We start from the raw sequence: 20,847 nt of genomic DNA on the forward strand, positions 1-20,847 counted from the left end.
AGTCCGTATTAATAGGGGAAAACAACTTATGATAGAATTTAGTCCCATATTGCCAAGGGTGGATGAAATTCCCCTCTGTCTTCCTATATAGGGCGTCATTTTAGACTTGGGTTTTGTTTAGATTAAATTCGTCATAGCTGCAACGCATGTCCTTCATTTGTATTCAACGACCAAACCAAGACGTCACATAACCTCACTTGATTAGTAAAGCTTTCCTCTTAAATTTGCAATATTCAAATTGCAATATCAATTTCTTGTTTTTCGTTTGCGTGCAAGAAATAGACTCTTGTGGTCTCGTTGATCATGCTGCGGCATGGTCAATAATCTCTCGAAGTTGGTTTAGCGATTACTAAGGCGCGACATCTTCACATGTTCGTTGTCGGATCGTCAAAGCCAACTTTTACCAAAAACGATAGCTACCTCTCATCGAAACAACCGCCTCTATTACCAATGCTTAAAACCTCCACGGTGCATAGTATCATAGCTTGATATCCTAGTGACCTCATTTATTGTCAAGCAACACTCCAGCCAAGTACTAGAACACACATGAGGAAATGCTTAAGTCCACAAGGGTAATAAACGGCACAAACTATATTAACACATCAGTATATTACAATACAAACAGGACCAAACAGAGCTTGTACAATCTCAACTCATAACCAGAACAAAAACGGGAACTAAACATTGAACATCTTGTTTGAGCCTGTATGCAGATCATACACAAATCAGAATTTTAGATGGGTCTTCTGAAACAACAATCTTCAAGCTGAAGTACCTTGCAGTTCTTGCCTCGACACAAACCACCCTGAACCCGCATGAGCATGGTAGACTTGACAAGCAACAGAATAGCATGGAGAGTATGAAAAATGATATTTGATCCAGGCTAGGATCTCCAGATAAGCAGCAACCAGCATGGAGAATATGCCGTTGATATTTGATCCAGGCTATAATCACATGAGATCGATCTCTTTTGTCTTCAACATCTTCAAAATCCATCTTGTTGCTTCTTTTCACAGCCAAGGCTTAAAATTTGCACAATGATGTGGCTGAATCGCTAAATTATAGTAGTAACAAAGAACATTAGAAGGATATCTTCTAAAGAGTTGACGCCAGATGTAATCTTGTATTAACTAATTGCTTGAATTTCTCTTGTTCTCATGTAAGTCATGAACTGCCCAGGTATTTCAGCAAGAAGTGACTGAACTATGGATATCCCAGTACCTGGAAATACAATGGATTATCACATTCCTTTACTTTCTAAGTGAAGGTCAGGAAAACAAAATCATATGCAGGAGACAGCGAACAAATATTATACAGATGGCAAGATACATGAAAACAGAATGATTTGTCCTCTAATGCCAAAATTACATCGAACACAGCTTTACTAAAACACATACCATGCACATCTTTCATTGGGGCGAACTGTATCACATCCCTTGATGCAACTCTCCCCGTTGAGCTTTCCAATCTTCCCCCTTTATTTGGATCCAGAAACTGCACAGTGAAAGAATATTGTCGTCTGATTTTATCTACTTTTCAGTGATTAGGGTTATGTCAGTAGTAGACCCTTCTAATTGGTACAGAACTGTTACTTTAGCATTCCACTTTTATGTCTAAAAGGAAATATACAAATGAATTTACACAAATAAAACTGTGAAAACTTGTCCAGTCCCATTACCTCCATTTCCTTGAAGTCAGCCCCACCAACTCCAACAACAATGATGGACAAAGGAAAATCGGATGCCTTTATAATTGCATCAATAGTCTCCTGAAAATCAGTCACTACACCATCCTGGACAAAAGATTAACGGGTAAGAACGAAAAACATGGTGCAGTTTTTAAAGATGGGCCGAGAGGTATTATATACCGTCACTATTAACAGAATAAAGTATTTCTGTTGGTTGTTTGTAAGGGATTGGCTTGCTATTGCTGTAGCCGTGCTAAGTAGAGGACCAAAGAGTGTAGGACCAGCCAATGACACATTGCGTAGCGCACTGATATAAGCTGACATAATTCCCTGTATTCCCTCAACCTGAGGAAGATTATATGGGTAGGCTATGAATAAATGGAAGCTTAAACCTTAAGAAGCCACCCAAAAAAGAGAGGAGAATGCGGCACAAGGGTTCATTCATTTTCAAATACAAACAAGTTTACTAAACTTAACTAAGATGGGTGAAAAAGCAGATTCTCAATTAGCTTTCCAGAGAAAGCACACAAATTGTTCATCTGAAGACGATACTCCATTCAAATGTTGGAAAAAAAGTAAAATACCTCAGGCTGATAAGTGCTGCCATTTAAGTTGAAACAGTGTGAAACAGGACCGTCAATAGGTCTTGCCCCATAGCCCCAAGAGGGGATACGCTTAGCTGGGTCATAGTACTGTAGTATATCTCCAATCTCCAGTATTACCTGCCACAAAAACAGCAATGGAAGAACCTAATATCAATTTGTGCTCAAAGGTTCATCAGAATACAAAACTAGAATGATAAATCAGTTGCCCACTCTTTGATACGCATTTGGCCGTCCGGAGGGGTCAATATAATGCAAGGAATCTGGAAGCCGAGGGTTTCCATTTGAAGCTATAAAGCATAAACATTGACAGTAAAAAAAATAGGAAGCGTGTTGTTACAAACTAGTGAATGAGAATTGAGCAAGGCCAGCTTGCAGTAGCACATCCGTGCATACCTGTGTAGTCGATGGCTACCATCAAATTCAATTGACACCCAGCAGAAATATAATCGATAAAAGTATGTCTACTATTCTCAAGATATTTCTCCACATATACCTGGCTCTTCAATACCTGCATGTCAGAATAAAATTCGGTTAATACAGTATAACAGTTGCAGAGGTTCTACAGAAGAAGAAAAATATTACCTCCTTACTATGACAATCATGTGCATTGCTGGCAGGAACAAAGAAATTTTCACCATTCCCACTATGGTACATGTTTTCCAATTCGGCGACTGATTTTACTATCTTGCTGTCAAATTACAAAGGTATCTAATCAGAAAAAAACATGAATTTGAGAATTGATGGCATAGGCTATAAGGCACCATTACATGCTAACAACTAATAAACAACAAAAGCAAGTGCAGGTAGCATGTTGAGTCACAAAAGGGGACAATTACCCAACTAGGTCATGTTTGCCATTGCTACTGAAGTTGAAGCATTCTATCATGAGGAGATTCTCCTGAAACATAATACAGCCACGAGAAAAGAAATACAGAGGGATTAGACACATACAAAAGCCATTAGGCAACAAAGAAAGTGGATTTTTTCTTTATTCATTTTAGAGCAGCCGCCTGTGACGCCTGTCGAAGCGCTACCTTTCAAAGGGGGCCGGCTGGTGAAGATCTAAGGCTGGCTACCTAACTTACCGCTTCATGCATGCTCCAGTGAAGCTCAGCCATCGATTCCACATTGGACGACTCCATTTAAATTACAGTTTTGGGTTACTCGTCGTTGTCAAGCTCTGCGCCCTTCTACCGTCTTCTTTTACCTTTTGTTGCTTTACTTTTCACATGCGACCTTCTGACTACATAAGCCTAGATTTAGGGTGGTAAGGGCATGTTATTTTGCTAGGGTTTCCCCCTAAGCCGCCACTGTTCGCATGCCGGCAGGAACTCCTGTAGCTAATCTAAGGGAGTTTTGAATCTTCTGAATTTTCTGAGTTTCCTGAACTTGTCAAGCCGGTCCTTGTCACCGCCCATGCGCTTGCAGAGAACTAACAGCACCAGCTAGTGGTTCAAAACTTCAAATAAACATGTACATAATGCTGACTCGAGGGGCACGAAAGTTTGTATATATAAGCTCTGATTGCACCCTAAACAGAAAGTACAAAAGAAAATGGAAGTGGAAAGATCTCATGCCTTACTTCCGACCTGTTGGAGATTCATAATCACTGGCTTCCACTTAGGATTGAGATCATTCTTCCTTACTTCTGTCTTGCAAATTGGAACAGGTGTTCCGTTCTCTGACATTCTGGATATTAGCAAGAAAGGATCCTGTAATAAGCATGATTAGAAAAGTGAAAAACTATTTTTCTTCTGCAACCAACAATCCACAGGAGAAGCATAGATAGCCATTCACCAAATTGCAAGTGCAACAACAGCAAAACAAGTACCCAGCAAAAGATGAAAAACATGAGCTTACACTTTTTGAAAGAAGATCCTTGATTTCAAGATCTGAACAGTGGAATACCATTTCCATTAATGCTTTTGAACCAGCACTTTCTTCGGCCTGAACAGTTAACTCACCAAATTTACTAGGATTTGGTAAGTTGTGCTCAGAAACACCAAGCTTTAGGGTGAACAATCTATTCTGTTTGGTGATAACCTACAAAATCAACTTTGATCTCAAGAAACAAAATATGCAAGTGCTGGCCACACTACTTTGCAACCATAAAACAGTATGTTTATGATGAACCTAGGATAATATGTCGTGGAACTGGAACTACCAACCAGTTCTAGAGCTGAAAATCCAGATGATAAAATAAACTTGGCCACCAGGTTAATACAAGCAGGATTTCTTACTTTGTCCTTTCCTCCCTTCACCACTTATTTTAAGTTTTACAGCACAGTTTGACGTATTCATTGCAGAAGGTCCAAAATAGTTACTCTTTCCTCAACACAAGCATGTTTTGTGCACTTAAGTATTTAGTCAAGGAAAGAAACAATAGCCACGAAAAGCAGCAATGATTTAACCATAGTAAACATACATCGGATAAATTACAGATGGCTTCTCCAAGAAACTGTTGCTCCTCCAGTTTAAGCATCTGCATTTCAGGGCAGGCTAACATTAGAATTGTAATGACAGATGAAAGGAGGAATGAGAGAAGACTTTCCAAGATATCATATTTGCCAGTATCCTTGCCAAAACTAGTGTGTGCAATGGAATGTAGATTAGGGTTGTTCATATCAGCAAAAAGAAATGGTAGAAAAGAAGGAATAAAGTGAAGAAACAAATAAAATGAACTGACAGTATCAGAATTACAGATATCTTTCTTCTACTTTGGGAAATCTATGCAGAATCACAATTTTAAGATACTCTGTGGTTTCTAGAGAACTTCAGTAACCAACAGACTAAAAACCACGGAACAATCAAATATTTTTTGTATAATTTACACCATTATAAATAAAAATTAACTAAACCTACTGCTACATAATCCAATTTGGGACAGTGCAAAAAAGTAAAGTTGTCATGAAATGTGGACTTTCACATCGAAGGCTTTCTCTAGCAGAAAATCATCGGTACGAGTATTTTGAGAAGAAAAATGAAAACAATGACAAAACATAATTACCTTTTCACCGACTTCATGAAACTGCGGATCAATATCATAAATATGAAACCTGTGAGGAAATATATCTGTTATAACCGAGGATCGACAGGATGTAAAATCCATTCTTAACACTTGTGGTCTAAGATAGAAACAAGAGAGAATTGAAGTGATTTAGTGAACAGTAGAATCTTACACCAATGGCTGAAGAACTTCAAACTGGTATTGCAAAATGATCTTTGCATTCCATGACGGGCTCGATGAATTTACAATAACTTCAGTGCGCCCAATTTCTTCAAGTGCTCCGTCATTGCTCGAATACACGACGACTATGGGATTGCTCTGCAAAAGAGAGAGGGAGATTGAGAAGTGTAACACAAAGTTGGATGAGATAATATGATAGAATAGATTTGTTCTGGACATGGGTTCACGGTATCAAGGCAAGAGTAGCAGCATGGGAGGAGTCCATGAGAGAGAAGTATCCTAAGAGTCCGCTAGTAAAGTATAGGATTAAGAAAGAGTCCAATTGTATAAGGAAATTTCTAAGTCTAGTTGTATTAGAAGAGGTCAAGGGCCTCAGCATATATAAGGATGACATATGCATTCACATTGGAGGCAAGCAAGAACAATCAATCTATTCTCCCAAGTTATTCTGTCCTCTAAACCTATGTCTACCCAATCCCTCGCAGCCATGCCAGCTGGGTATCTTCCGCCCAGTAGTTATCCCTTTGTGAATCAAGGTTCACAACATTTGGTATCACAGCCGACCACCATGGCTTCTAGGGGCTGTTTGGATTCGGCCTCTGCTAGCTACGCCAAATCGTTGGCACGCCAATTTATTGGCAGACGTTTTCGCCGCCAGCTTCTCGCCGACAAATTGGGGCGAAATTGAGCTGCAGCCACCGACATAGCCTGGGCAAGCCAGAAAATTGGCTCCCATCCAAACAGACGGACAGCTGGAAGTCAACGCCAATTATTCGGCTGGGCAGGTGTTGGCTCAAATCCAAACAGACCCCTAGTGCCAACTCTTTCATGGAACAGTTCAAGGCCCATCTGATCTACTTTTGACGAATTCAAGATTCGCATACTTGAGACTGATACAGAAAAGAGATGGATAGCAATGGCTTCAGCAGAAAGCATAGTGAGCATGGTAGCAACATCGTTCGTGCAGCCGGAAGTTGACGCAGCAACAGTGGTTCGACAAAAAGCGTCAAGAGGCGCACGAAGAAGCAGTGGTGACAGTTACTACGAGACAACCAGATGCAACAGCTTCAGATGCAGATAGAGGAGCGACAACAGAGCAACCAGGTGCACAACCACGCGTAACATCATCAGCAAAATCCTCTTCAGTGGTAGGACTGAGGCAGCTGGCTGGAAATACCTCGTGTGTGGTGTGTTACAGCCCTGCCCCTAAAGTGTTGATTTTGCGTTAAAATTGGCAAAGATGGTGGTTAAGTGATAGCCTAGCCTCAAATGTGGAAGCGGAAAGAATCCTATTGCCAACTGAAAGCCAGTGACATAATAAGGGACATTCCAAATATTCTTAGGAGAGGATCTCGGACAGAGGTTCTCCACTGGAAAGATTTTTGTGTGGACTTAAACGAAACAGAAAAATCAAGGAATTCCTTTAATGGTGGTCGCAGTTTCCTTGTTTTGCATCAAGAGAATCAAACATCCAAGGAGTCTATGCTGGAAATTGCAGGCATGTTGCACATGAAATCTGTATCTCTAGAAGCTGGAAATCAGGTTGACCTAGAGATATACAAGTTGCCATCTGAGTCGACATGTCTCGAAGCTGCTCATGGATGGTTGCAAGGTCTTGTACCCAGGGTGCAGCGGCATCCGGTAGGGTCAGCCTTTTCCCCTGGACCAGACATGGAGGCTGATATCAAATTGCAAGAGCCCTAGTTGTGCAGGACTATTCGGTAACCTGGAGGTATTGCGGCCTCACGGGAACAGCGAGGCTTGGTAACGGTAAAATTTCTTTTATGCTTTCCTAATAGTGACCGCTGATTCCTTAAGTACACAACTAGGACCCTCCAAAAGTGATTATTACTTCCTTTAATTAACTAGGATCGAATCCCTGATTAGATCAGCTGCCAGCCCTAACCTGGCTCGCTGGCTTCCCCCTACACCTATACGGGATGCCCCACATGACAATAGCATTCTTCAATATACATGCGAACTTTGCCCAATGCTCCTCCTAAAGGGATCTGTATAGACACATAACTATAGCAGCATATGAAGGAAACTTAAAGAACTTGATATTTGGGGGGCTATGTATTTTCTTTGAAGAGCGGGCAAGCATTAAGTGATATCTCTGAGCAGTGCAGTGTTGCTTTGTTAAAGGCTGCTTATAAGTAACATGTCACTCTTCTCTATATTCCATCATCTAAATATCACATGGGTTTGTAAAAGGTCTAATAATTTCACCTTATTTTATTAGGGGAATTGTACATATACCACTAGTGTTTGCTGGTAGTATAAATTACCATTGGATCTTGGAAGTGATGTAATTGCTCTGGTAACACTGAAAACATGGGGGGTAGTTTTTTTTATTCTGGTCGCAAGTGAACGAGCTTGACTAAATCTGTACCTTAAGTTTTACATACATGTGTAGTTAGATCACCAGGTTTTCCTTGTAAAGTTGCCACTATAATCAGTGCGATTTCTATGTTAACACTGTAAACAGGTGAAATAGTTACTGTTGAACACTCGACCTGCGCAAACAAGTTTGACCATGGTCCAGGCTTACGGCTCATTCTGTTTGCAGGATCCCAAATCAAAGGACTAGAAAAGGTAAAAGATTAAGATGCCCTCTTCACTCCAATTCTTAGGAATTTTCCATAAGGTCGCACCTAATACTAAGAATCCTTAGGAACTGGCCCAATATGGACACAATCCTAAGAAATCTAGTACCCACATTCCTATGAAACAAATGGCATACATAAGAAGAAATCCCGTAGGAAGAAATCCTATGAAAATCCTCCAAAAATCCTACAAATCAAATAAACCCTTACTGACCATACTGCTCTCAAAATTTCAAAAAAAAATGAAAATTCCCAAGGTATGCATAGTGCAATAATGTGTCATGTGTGAAGCTGCAAATTTTGCGCGAAAAGTATGTCCATCTATGTGATGCATGAAAGAAATGCGTAGACACTGTTGTTGTGTTGAACCCTCCATTATTTCCTACTTTTGTACAGGACACAGATGGACATATGATGCAGAGCATCCTACGGACATCACCATGTCAAGAGTCCGTTTGGCAAGTGACACGTGCGACCTCTGCTTCACATACATAAAGGTGAATCATCACCTTAACACGTGTTCACTTGACCCCTTCGAGGATGGTATACTACTTGGCACTCCTCTCGTGTGCATGCATAGGTATTACCGGAGCTTCACCATTAACGAGAGGGAGTGCAAGCGCATGTGTACGACTACACCATCCGTGAGGGAAGCATGGAAGAGAAGACGGAAGAAGACCGAAGAAAGGACAAGGCTGCACCTGCCCGGATCATCAGCCCCTGGCCCGGACGATCCAACTACACGCCCGAAGACAACAGCACCAGCCCGGACGAAGCCAGATCATCCGGACCCCCATCCGGATCATCCGGACCCTTGACGCCTGGATCATCCGGACCATGCATGCGTGCGTGACTTGGGCCAAGGCCCGTGTACCCATTTCGCCCCCTCACTTACCCCTTCGTGTCTTAGACTATAAATAGACTTCTTCCACCTTCTTTCTAGGGTTAGCAATATGATAACTCATCTTAGTTGAGCTTTGCTCCTTACCTTCTATTCTTGAGAGAGAGACCACTCCCATGGAGTTCAAGACCTCCATGTGAGCATGTGAGAAGATCCCGAGGGATTCAAGACCTCTTTGTGGGAAGGATCTATCTAGATCACCAAGACCAAGACCCCATTTCCTTTGGATTTGGGATGAAGTCTACCTTGTATCTTTCCCTTTGATTGTTCATGTACCTTGTGGATCCATGTGTTTGTTAGTCTAGTGGATGTGTGATTGGATTTGTTTGTGAGTGTTCCTCTTGTGATTTCCCCCCATTCTTCCCCGTGTTCGTCGTGTTCTTCGAGGAATCCTCCAATTCGTGAAAGATCGATCATTAGGGTTCCACCCAACATCATCTTGGTATCATGGGCCACGTTGATCACGAATTTGGAGTCCTCTCCTTCGTTTTCTTGCCCAATTTCGAAAATCCCCACCAAAAAATAGCCTCACCAAATTTTTTGCATTTTGTTGGTTCTTGTGAGATTTTGTTGTGTTTGATCCACGATTTTCTTGTTTAGCAAGTGGATCCTGGCTTTCCCCACCTCCCCACCATGAAATCCCTCCAAAAAAAATTCTTTTCACATCAATTTTGACCCTCCACAATCAAAAATTTCCGCCCAAATCGCGTCCCCGAGAGGAAATCCCGAGCAGTTTGCCCTGCCCGGATCATCCGGATGTGCTCCCAGATCATCCAGACATAACCCGGATCAGTTGGACCCTCTTCCAGGCGTCCGACTAACCCACGCACCCAAAAATCAGTACCCGAGTTGACGAACCCGGATCATCCGGACCTACTCCCGGATGTCCGGGACACCCTGAAACTGACACGGCTGAAATCTTGTTTCGGTCATAACTAATTCATCCGGAGTCCGACTCGATGTCCTTCAGCTCGTTTCATAGCTATTGACATCCCCCATCCCACAAAAATACTACCATCATCATTTGACTCCATTAAAATTTTGACATTTTGGCATCTTTGCCTAGGCCCTCCACCATAACATCTGCAATACCACCATAGCCTTCTGCAACGTAACCCATTTTGATCCCCATTGCATTTGTGGTTGTTTGAGCTATGATTTGAGTCTCCTAAGGTGTTTAGGCTACTTAGGGACGGTTACTTCTTCATTAACGACCACCTCAACTTCCGCATTGCCAACTTTAACACCAGCACTGCCTTCCGCTACCACCATTTGACATTTGAGATTTTGAGTTGTGGTTTTCCTGTTTACTAAGGTGTTTCGGCTAATTAGGAACGGTTCGACATCGCCACTCATTTTCTCCACGGACTCGACATCGACAATGTCCACTTCATCATCCATCCTTACTTACAAACGAGAAACCACCGACAGTAACTCCGACGACATCATTGTACATTTCCTTGCCATTGCATTGATAGCCCCGAGCCTATTGTGTATCTTTCCCACCGAGACTAGCGAGTTGAGAATTGTTGGGCCACGCTCATTGTGCATCGTAGTGATATGCTTACACCGCATAGCTAGTTTTAGCGTGCAATCATCTTGCTATCATCATTGTGCCATTAAGTCTCTCTCGTGCATATCTTGCATACGTGTCTCATATATTGGCTCGAGCATCAAGCATAGTGGAAAAAGCATACAAAAAAAGAAGAAAAAAAGAGAAAAAGCTTTTAAGCAAAAGAGGAGATACAAAAGAGGTTGTAAGCAATAGAAATAGCATTGAGCCATTTTGCATGGTATATCATCTTGGAGCATCCATAGATAGCATACTTGGGATTAAAGACGGCACAGTTTCTCACATAGGTTGGTGCACAATCGTATCTAGCCCATTTGAGCAATCGAGCTATTGTCACTCTAGTATCCGTGCAACAGAGCTTTTTGCGTGGCAACACATTTTGTGCTCATTCCTTGGTTGCGCAGATCCCGCTTATCTATCCGTGTGTGTGTTCCTTTGTGCCACCATAGCTATTGATCTATTTGCTTTACATTGCGATTTTGTGAATCTTTCTCAATATTATCGATTTAATTGACTTACACTTGCTTGAATTTTGTGCCACTTGTCCTAACCAAGCCACTCGATAAGCTTTAGTTTGTAGGTGCAAGTGAACAAGTCCAGTACTAATTCCGCTATTCTGTCATTTCACTTTGAGTGATACGGGATACATCCTCAACTTTGGGAGAAGGTATATTGGTATTGTTTATCTCATTTCCTACTCACTTTTGCTCAAGTCTTGTGATGGATAGGCAAAGCACATCTACTTCGGTCTACAACAACAACGACGAGCTTGATGCCATGAAAAACTTCATCGACGCCAAGATGGATGCTCTAATGGAGGAGCTCAAAGCCCTCATCAACACCGGCAAGAGGTCTTCATCATCTTCGAGAAGACGCTCAAGTGCACATGCTTCCAAGCTACCATCTCCGGCAAGGTCACATCGGCATCGACACCATCGTCGACAAGAACGTGAAGGTCAAGAGCTCAATACCAACCATCGCTCAACGACTTCACCATCTACATTGGCATCTTCGCCAAGCGACTTCAAGGCATCTTCGCCTTTGGATACGCGGCATCTTTGCCGACAATCACCTCAAAATTACGCTCAAGAGAAGCTCCCCGAGCTCAAGTCCACGACTTCCACGAGCTACTACGGCGACCTCGACACTGACCATGAGATTCCTTTCTATGGGACTCAAGACCCCAAGGAGTATCTCAAGTGGGAGCGCAAGATGGACGCCTACCTCAAGCTACATCAAGTACCCTTCGAAGATCAAGTGAAGTGCGCCGCAAATAACTTCCACGACTATGCGTCGACATGGTGGTTTCACACACCTTCGAAGAGCTTCGAAATGAGTTGGCCCAAGACGAAGAAGGCTATGTGGCGAGAGTTTTTGCCTTCCACCTACACGGAACATCTTCTTCGCCAATTGGAGAACACCATCCAAGGATCCAAGTCCATCGACGAGTACTTCAAGGAGATGAAGAAAGCCTTGCGACGAGCCAGCGTGCACGACCCCAATTGGATGAAGTTTCGCTTCATGATGGGTTTAAACAACGACATCTCCAAGACTATCTTCCTCGAGAACTACGAGTCTCTCGACGATGTCTATATTGGTGCTCTCAAGGCGCAACAAGAACTCATGAAGGCCAAGGCTTCTCCACCCGAAGCACACATCACGGCGACCAAGCTCCACGACAACGAGCATGAGGATAGTACCACCAAGATGTCCAACCCCGACGAGCTCCAAGATGACGCTCCCAAGTTCGACTTCACCACCATCCCTCTTTGTGGCATATTGACGATGCCGAGTCTACCACAACTCTTTTTGAAGACGGTGCGGCGATGACTACGACTACGACTACGGAGCCTCTCATGGAACATGCTTTGGAAGCCAGCGACATAGTGGCGAGCAAGGATGATGCTTCCATCTTCAGCCTTCATCCACGGCGACAGTGACAAGATGGTTGAGCACGGGATTTTCCCTTCGACTATGGCGGCCTATGATGATGAGTTGAGAGACTTGTGCCACCATATTGAGAGTGAGAGTGACTTCACCACTAGCCCCATATATGATGAGATGCCACAATTCCCATGTGAGGAGAGCCACAACCACCGCCACTTGAGTGAGATGAGTGACTCCACCATATGTGACTTTGAGTGCACCTATTTTGAGGGAGTGAGTGAGCCACCACATAGAGAGAGTGAGATAGTTGATAGGTCTTGCGAGGCCATTTGCACTTATAACAACTTAACCACTACCTCTATTGTGTCTTCTCATTTGATGCTAGGTCCCATATACAATGACGCCTCGATCCTCAAGGACTTCGTCCTTCCTTTGGACAAGACGATGGCCATGGTGGACTATGATGCACCCCCACATGGTTCCATCAAGATGAAGATGATGACCACGATTTGGTCTTTACCACTTCACCTACACCACATGAGTGGAATGAGAAAGGTAACATAGGTGAAGGTCATGCTCTTGTCCCACTAGTGGACATTCTTGACATTGATTGCTTGCATGATGTTGATCCACCTATTGCCATGCTTCGTGCTAGTTCGACTTCCCCATGCCCTGATTTACCCATTTATGATGAGTTTGATGATTGCCATGTGAAGTCTATTAGTTGTGATGCCATGTTGCATAGGATTTCTTGTGATAATTCTCTCGGTCACATCATGTTTGACAATCCGCTTGACGTGTCATATGCTATGCATGAGATCAACCATATGGCATATTTGCAATCTCATTGTACACATATGAGATCAACGCATATGCCATCAAAATAAACCCAATTTGCACATATGACATAGATGACAAGCCCATGGTTATTGACATTTGTTTCTCTTGCAATGATATTGGTATGCTCCCTTTGCATCATTTCAATCGTATGCCATGACATGATCACCTAGCTTCGGAAATGCATTGTTTGCCATGTTATGCTTCCGCTATTGCTCATGAGACCCCCATAGTTTCCTCATACATGTTAGGACATTTTGATCCATCCCATCCATTGCATGATCTCAATAATTGTGTGCACCATATGCTCTTCATGAATAAAAATGCTATTGTTGTGCCATATACTTGCATGCTCTATTTGTGTCCCCATCGTGTTATACATAACAACTATTCTTTCATGATGGATGACATGTTCCTATACCATGCCTCAAATTTCTTTGAGCACTGCTTATCTTGTGCTAACTCACACGTGCACATACACATCATGATGGATGATGTGTACATTTACCACGCACACACTTTCTTTGGTTTGTGTCTCTTTTGTGTAGGTCATCGCACATATTTGTCGACCTCGCAATCTATGTTTTTAAGGCGACGCCTTACCGCCTTAGGGAGGGGGGCGCTTTGGCGCCTAGGCGACGCCTAGGCGGGCGCTTTGGACGCCTAGGCGCCCAAAGCGGTCGATTTTCCAAAGCGGAGGGGGAGCGCTTCGACGCCTAGGCGTCGCCTAGGCGTCGCCTTAGGGACGCTTTAAAAACATAGCTCGCAATCCCATGAGTTGACGAAACGAGCTCTTGAGAGCAACGTTGAACTGGGATCCCGTGGATTGTTTTTCACACCGTTTCCATTGCAGAAGAACTTCGTGCATTTCTTCTATATGGCCCTCACATGGTTATGGGTTATTGTCCATTACATATTCTATGCCCATCTTCCATGTTCACTTTGCATGTATGCTCATTTCCATTTGGATGACATGCTTTGGCTACCCATGCTTTGCATATCACATGATTCATGATTCTAGTGCTCGTATGTGTATTTGCAAGCTTGGTGGAGATATTGCTTGTTATTGCCATATTTGCTTTGTACCCCATGCCTATGATGATACTTTGATATTGCTTTGTGTTCATACTTGCGATATGTCATGTGCATCGCCTATGCCTACTATTTGCTCACATGACATGATTGCCATCATTTGCCCTAGTGTGTTGCATCTTCACTCCACTAGTTTGCACGACATGATTGATATGCTTGCTTTGTGTAGTGCATCACCCATGATTCATACTTGCTCATTTCATGCGGTTGATAGCCATTATTGTCATGCTTTGCACATGATTCATATTGCTTCTTGTCGTATATCTCCATATGTTGCCTCTTTCATGCTAGATGATTTTCCATGTATTGAGTGCAACAATGCTATTAGTCTTGCTAATGAGATAGCCCCCATAGCTATCTATCATATATTTGGAGATTTTGACATATTTCTTGTGAAGCATGCTTGTCTTCTCTCTTTGCACCATATGCCTAGTGCCATGAACATTAAGATTGTTGCATCATATTATGCAGGCACTTTTACTACTAATGGTTATGTGCAAGAGAAAAGAACCATCATGATGGATGATGTGTTTATCTACCATGTGCACATGTTCTTTGCTTTGTTTTGTGCATGTGTAGGATACTTGGACTTCATGTCAACTTCTACTTCGTGTGAGTTAGACCATTCGAACTATTGAGAGCAAACCTCATACATTCTACCACGACTCGCTTCTACGCCGCATTTGCTTGTGCTTCGGCATTGTGAAGGATGCACGAGGACACGCTTTCAAGGTGACATCCTTCTTGAGCATGGATATTGTGGATCATACTACTTGTGTTGCTTGCACCATGAGACTTCTTGGTCATCTTGGACCACTTGATTGCGCACATGTTAGAGATCTTGCTACGACTTATCATTTTCACATTTCCGTGTCTCATGATATATATGCCTTGTGTGTTGCATCCGACTTGTGGATTACTTGCTCCTATCATATGTTTGGTTGCAACAATGTCATTTCTTCACATATGCCATGCCCATTGATTATCACATGCTAGACTTGATTGCCTCACACATGATGAACACTTGCTCTTTCCATTGCGTTGAGTGCCACACTATCTTCACTATACCATATGCACATTATGCTCGGATTGTCTTGCCCCATGTGTTTAGACACTTCATTTTCTTTGGTGTTGTGAATGATTCATATGCATACCATAGACCATTTGTTGAGCGTTTTATGCATGTTTGCTATGAACTTGAGGTAGATGCTTATTCTCTTGTCACACATATTTGCATCACTACCTCACGTTTACATGCTTGTTTCCATGATGACCTTGATTTTGCTCACATTATGTGCTTATATGTCATGCCACAATCCTATGTCACACCATATGCTATGCTTGATGACGACACTTGTTTAGTGAATCACCACTTGAATGCTTGATTTTGCACTAACGCTAACCACATTTGTTTTTCCAAGTGTTTGTCGTCCTTGCTCCTTTTGAAGGAATCCCAACATGGTGCGACATTGGAGAGTGCCTATTTCGAGCTTCAAGATGACATCCACTTGGTGATCGTCCACTTCTACACGGCGACGCCATCTCTTTCCCATGGTGATTTGGTTTTCTATCCGAGGTTGGATCTTTCCCAAGGGGGAGGGAATGATGCGGAGCATCCTATGGACATCACCATATCAAGTTTCCGTTTGGCAAGTGACACGTGCGACCTCTACTTTACATACATGAAGGTGAATCATCTCCTTTACATGTGTTCACTTGACCCCTTCGAGGATGGTATACTACTTGACACTCCTCTCGTGTGCATGCATAGGTATTACCGGAGCTTCACCATTAATGAGAGGGAGTGCGAGCGCATGTGTATGACTACACCATCCGCGAGGGAAGCATGGAAGAGAAGACGGAAGAAGACCGAAGAACGGACAAGTCTGCACTTGCCCGGATCATCCGGATCCCCTCCCGAACGATCTGGCCGACGCCCGGATGATCCGGCCCCTGGCCCGGACGATCCGGCTACGCGCCCGAAGATAACAGGACGAGCCCGGACGAAGCCGGATCATCCGAAACCCGACGCCCGGATCATCCGGACCACCTCCCGGATCATCTGGACCATGCCTGCGTGCGTGACTTGGGCCGAGGCCCATGTACCCATTTCACCCCCTCACTTACCCCTTCGTGACTTAGACTATAAATAGACCTCCTCCACCTCCTTTCTAGGGTTAGCAATATGATAGCTCATCTTAGTCGAGCTCCCATCCCATTTCGCCCCCTCACTTACCCCTTTGTGACTTAGACTATAAATAGACCTCCTCCACCTCCTTTCTAGGGTTAGCAATATGATAGCTCATCCTAGTTGAGCTTTGCTCCTTACCTTCTCCTCTTGAGAGAGAGAGAGAGAGACCACTCCCATGGAGTTCAAGACCTCCATGTGAGCATGTGAGAAGATCCCGAGGGATTCAAGACCCCCTTGTGGGAAGGATCTATCTAGATCATCAAGACCCCATCTCCTTTGGATTTGGGATGAACTCTACCTTATATCTTTCCCTTTGATTGTTCATGTACCTTGTGGATCCATGTGTTTGTTAGTCTAGTGGATGTGTGATTGGACTTGTTCTTGAGTGTTCCTCTTGTGATTTCTCCCCATTCTTCCCCGTGTTCGTCGTGTTCTTCGAGGAATGCCCCTCCAATTCATGAAAGATCGACCATTAGGGTTCCACCCTACATCAACATACTTCCGCTAAAATTTTGAGGATTTACACTTCACCCATGAAGTACATCTAGCTCTGTTTTTTAAGATGCTAATTGTCATACTTGGGCATGTCCTTTTATTACCACAAGTCAACATTTCTCACCTTGAGGATAAATTCAACATTTTCTTGAAAACTGAGGCTAGCAGTGGCAAATAAACCATTTCATCCCTTTCAATGGTACGATGTAATTGCAAGTGTAAATTTATTGTTGCACTTGCGCACATTTGCAGTTGTGGATATACAATATCCTACTACATAACTAACCAAAGATGGAATACAAGCGGTACTTAGTAGCGAATCATTTCAAATATTCAACATGTGATATGTCATAGCAACACATTGAGATGCCAATGACAATAGAATTTCAGACAGGGCAAAATCACAATTGCGAGAACAACAAAAGAGAAGTGTACCTTGAAGAAATATTCTTGATCGCCCAAATTTGATGCGGAGAGAGATAACTATTTCAACATGTCACATAGAGCAAAAGTTAAATAATACAGCAAAAGTTAACAGGTCCGATCAATTCAGAAATTGAAATTCTACTGCTACAATTGATGGATTAAGCAATAAACCAAAACAACACATAAAAACAGACATGTTTCTCCACCCCCCCACAAAACACACTTAAGAACGTTCGGGATTCAATACCTAATACCATGACATGACTAAAACAAATGTATCTACTGCTTTGCCCCATGGCTAAAAGTATCCCAATCTGGAGCCCACGAACAAGGTAGTACCCACTTATCAGTTTATCACTGGCCTTAGGTACACCATGCAGTATATTACAGACAACCCTACATAACACAATAGCAACATTCAGTGTAGATTTAAACTGGTGAAGCCTTCGATTAGAACATCAGAAAATTGCAGAGTGCAAGTACAAGTCTGTCGTAAATCATATTCATCGCATTTACCCTAGAATATTCAGTGTAGGCTTGTAGATTGCATAACGCAAATGGTATAACATCTTTTTTTTTGCAGAAATCCCCCGCCCAAGAACAAAAATGCGAACACGGCACCAAAAAAGGGCGCTAGTGGAGTAGGATTAACTGGCTTATGCCAAATGGGAATTCCGATCTCGCCAAGCACAAACCACTTCAGCCCACACCATACACAGGCAAGAGCACCACCGAACGAGGTCGAACCAAGAGATGTAGCAGACTAGCAGTGCCTAGACCCGTACCTCGATCTGCGTGGACGCGCCGGCGCCGCGGGAGCGGAGGAAGCGATCAGCCACGGTGGAAGCGGCATCGGCGGAGGAGGCGGCGTGGCCGACGGAGTGGCGGCCGGCGCCCATCTCGTCACAGCAGCAGTTCCCCATGGCGTCCTTCTCCTCTCCCGCTTCGCCGGCGAGGCGAGATCTATCCGTGTATCGATCTCGGCGAGGAGAGAAAGGGGCGCGTGGTAATGGGATGGTAGCAGCAGTACCAACTACAGCAAGTGGAGTCGTGGAGACGACGCGGAGACTTGGACAACGGACGGCTAATGGCAACTTCAACGCGGATCGCCTGGTTGACCTCTCAAACGTTGTCCGGACAGTTTCAGTCATTCAAAGCTCATCAGTAAATGTTTTTGGACGTGACTAACGTCCGACTAGATTGGAAATGAATCCTATCCCAACTCCCTCCCGTGAAACAAGCATGCATGCATCTTTTTTTTCAGAAAATATTCTTGTATTCAAATCACAAACAAATACAAAGTCTTTTACCCATACAAGCACACCCTAACACACATAATAAACCAGAAAAACACAAAGCACCCTGACACAATCAGTAAAACACGAAAATCTTCAGAGCTCTGTGTCATCATCCTCAAACCTTGCGAGGAGACTTATGCAACACAAAAATCGGCAACCAGATCTAAGCAGATCATTATCTTCCATCACGATATAATCACTACCACACTGCTCCCATTTTTCTTCGCTCCGGCGCTGAAAAGACATGGACACACATACGTATCCAACACATCTGCGCCAGCTTCCGCCATTTGTGGCTTTGAGTACCGCTATATGTGTCCCTTCCAAATGGAAGATGTCAGAATCGGGGCCCCGTAGACCCCAAAAAAGATTCGAACTCTGGGGTGTGCACGAAGAACTCCGCTAAGCTACAGCTTCCTACTCACTACCCCACGGCGATGCTCCGTCGTGCTCGAGTGAGAAGGGAGAGGAATGGAACACGGAGGTTTACCCAGGTTCGGGCCACCTTCCGGTGTAAAACCCTACTCCTGCTTTGTGGTGGATTGCCTCGCAAGGAGGATGAAGATGAACTAGTACAAGGGAAGCAAGAGTGCTTGACCCGGATCCACCCACTCTCTACGGTGGAGACTGGCCTATACTTATACTGGCCTTGGTCCTCTTCCCTCATGGCCTAGGCGGGAAGGGATACCACAATGGCCAATTTTGAAGGGGGACAGCAGTACACCCTATCCTGACTAAAGGTGGTCTTCGTTTGCAAAGCCTCTGGTTGAGACGCGCTGGTCGGCTCGGCGATGACCTCCGTTCTGCTGAGCTCGTGGTCTTCGTATTGTTGCACCGAAGAGGTAAGCTTTGGGGATTCTTTGGGGATTCCTTGGGAACCCGCATGCTGGCTTTGTCCCTCTAGCACCAAAGAGGGAAAATGTCCTTGCCTGCGCCCGTTGGTGCCCAACTGGCTCCGTTCGTCATGGCTCACGTCACCGCGCGCCTCGTGAGGTGGGTGAAGCCTAGAGATGTCCACCCCTCGGGAGGCGCCTCCTCGGGAGGCCGCTCCTTGGGGGGCGGGCTTGAAGTAGTTCGCCTCGCGAGGCAAGGGCCCTCGCAAGGGTCTTGCTCGTGAAGCCTTGATGTTGGGTCGCGCTGGGCCGTCGATGGATCTACGCGTTGGGCCATAGGCAACCGGGTCTGGGTACCCCCAGTCCCAAAGCCCTGACAGTAGCCCCGAGGCCCACGGCGCACTCGGCCTTCCTTCGAGGCGAAGGCGAAGAAGGGAGGGCGAAGCAACGTGGGGCCCAACCGCCTGCGGGCCAGGCTCGACGCGTGGCGCACGAATGGACATGGGACGCCCCACTTCCCCACGACGCCACGGCAACCGCTCCGGCTGAGGGGTGCGTGAGAGAATTGGGATTCTTTGCATTTCAAGTGATGCTGACGCAGCCGGACTGCGCCCCTTTTCCGGTGTTCCCTCGCGAGGCTCGCCTCTCTTTTCCTTGCTTGCCAAAATGCTCTACGTCATCAGGTCCTGGCCCTCGAGCGAGGCTCAGTCGTCGCTTGTATGTCAGGTCGCGATGCCTGGGACAAGGCCAGGGGTGAGTAGGGGCTCCTAAGGCGCGATGCTCAAGAACTCCCCTTTTTAACGTGCAAGCGACTTGGTCGAAAAAGAAACAACTCGCCTTGTGAGAGTTGCGGGGGGGAGGGACCTCGCCCGGCAGTAACCGTGGCATATGAGATGGTTGTACTTAGCTTTTTGCAGACCAACTCTTTGCCTGATTGGGGCCGACCCTCCTGAGGTGGCGATGCGTCACCTAGGCTCCACTCGAGTGCCTGTCTCCCAAAGTTCCTGCGCACTGACAGGTTATGAGATACAAAGGGCGATGCACGCTTGCTGATGTGCTCGTGATTGTTACGTGAGAAGACAAGGCACTAAGGACCCGATGAGGTGGCGTGCACAAGGCCGGCCCACAAGCCAGAGCTTGATCACTTAGATTTACCAACGTTGCAAGGATGGACCCAAGCACAGACACCGTGCCATGGGGCCCGTGGGTGATACCTCCGGAGCCGATGT

At 44.5% G+C, this 20,847-nt stretch overlaps 1 protein-coding gene across 2 annotated transcripts; it reads right to left on the reverse strand.

Moving 5' to 3' along the window:
- Positions 1-547: 547 nt before the first annotated feature.
- On the reverse strand, positions 548-18,603 carry LOC119316738 (protein BONZAI 1-like). Of its 2 annotated transcripts, none has more exons than XM_037591121.1 (16): positions 18,273-18,603; positions 17,497-17,544; positions 5,472-5,617; positions 5,300-5,348; positions 4,718-4,774; positions 4,153-4,335; positions 3,882-4,004; positions 3,129-3,190; positions 2,875-2,980; positions 2,686-2,800; positions 2,503-2,579; positions 2,272-2,409; positions 1,868-2,032; positions 1,679-1,792; positions 1,398-1,494; positions 548-1,221 (listed from the first exon to the last, which is right to left on the reverse strand). In XM_037591121.1, exons 1-16 carry the CDS (start codon positions 18,408-18,410, stop codon positions 1,127-1,129), a joined length of 1,713 nt encoding a protein of 570 aa, XP_037447018.1. In that variant the 5' UTR covers positions 18,411-18,603; the 3' UTR covers positions 548-1,126. The 2 variants fall into 2 exon arrangements, with proteins under 2 accessions (XP_037447018.1, XP_037447017.1); XM_037591120.1 differs by having other exon boundaries at positions 3,870-4,004; positions 18,273-18,602.
- Between the last annotated feature and the right edge of the window lie 2,244 nt (positions 18,604-20,847).

This window comes from Triticum dicoccoides, chromosome 6A, assembly GCF_002162155.2.
Source record: "Triticum dicoccoides isolate Atlit2015 ecotype Zavitan chromosome 6A, WEW_v2.0, whole genome shotgun sequence".
NCBI lineage: Eukaryota > Viridiplantae > Streptophyta > Magnoliopsida > Poales > Poaceae > Triticum > Triticum dicoccoides.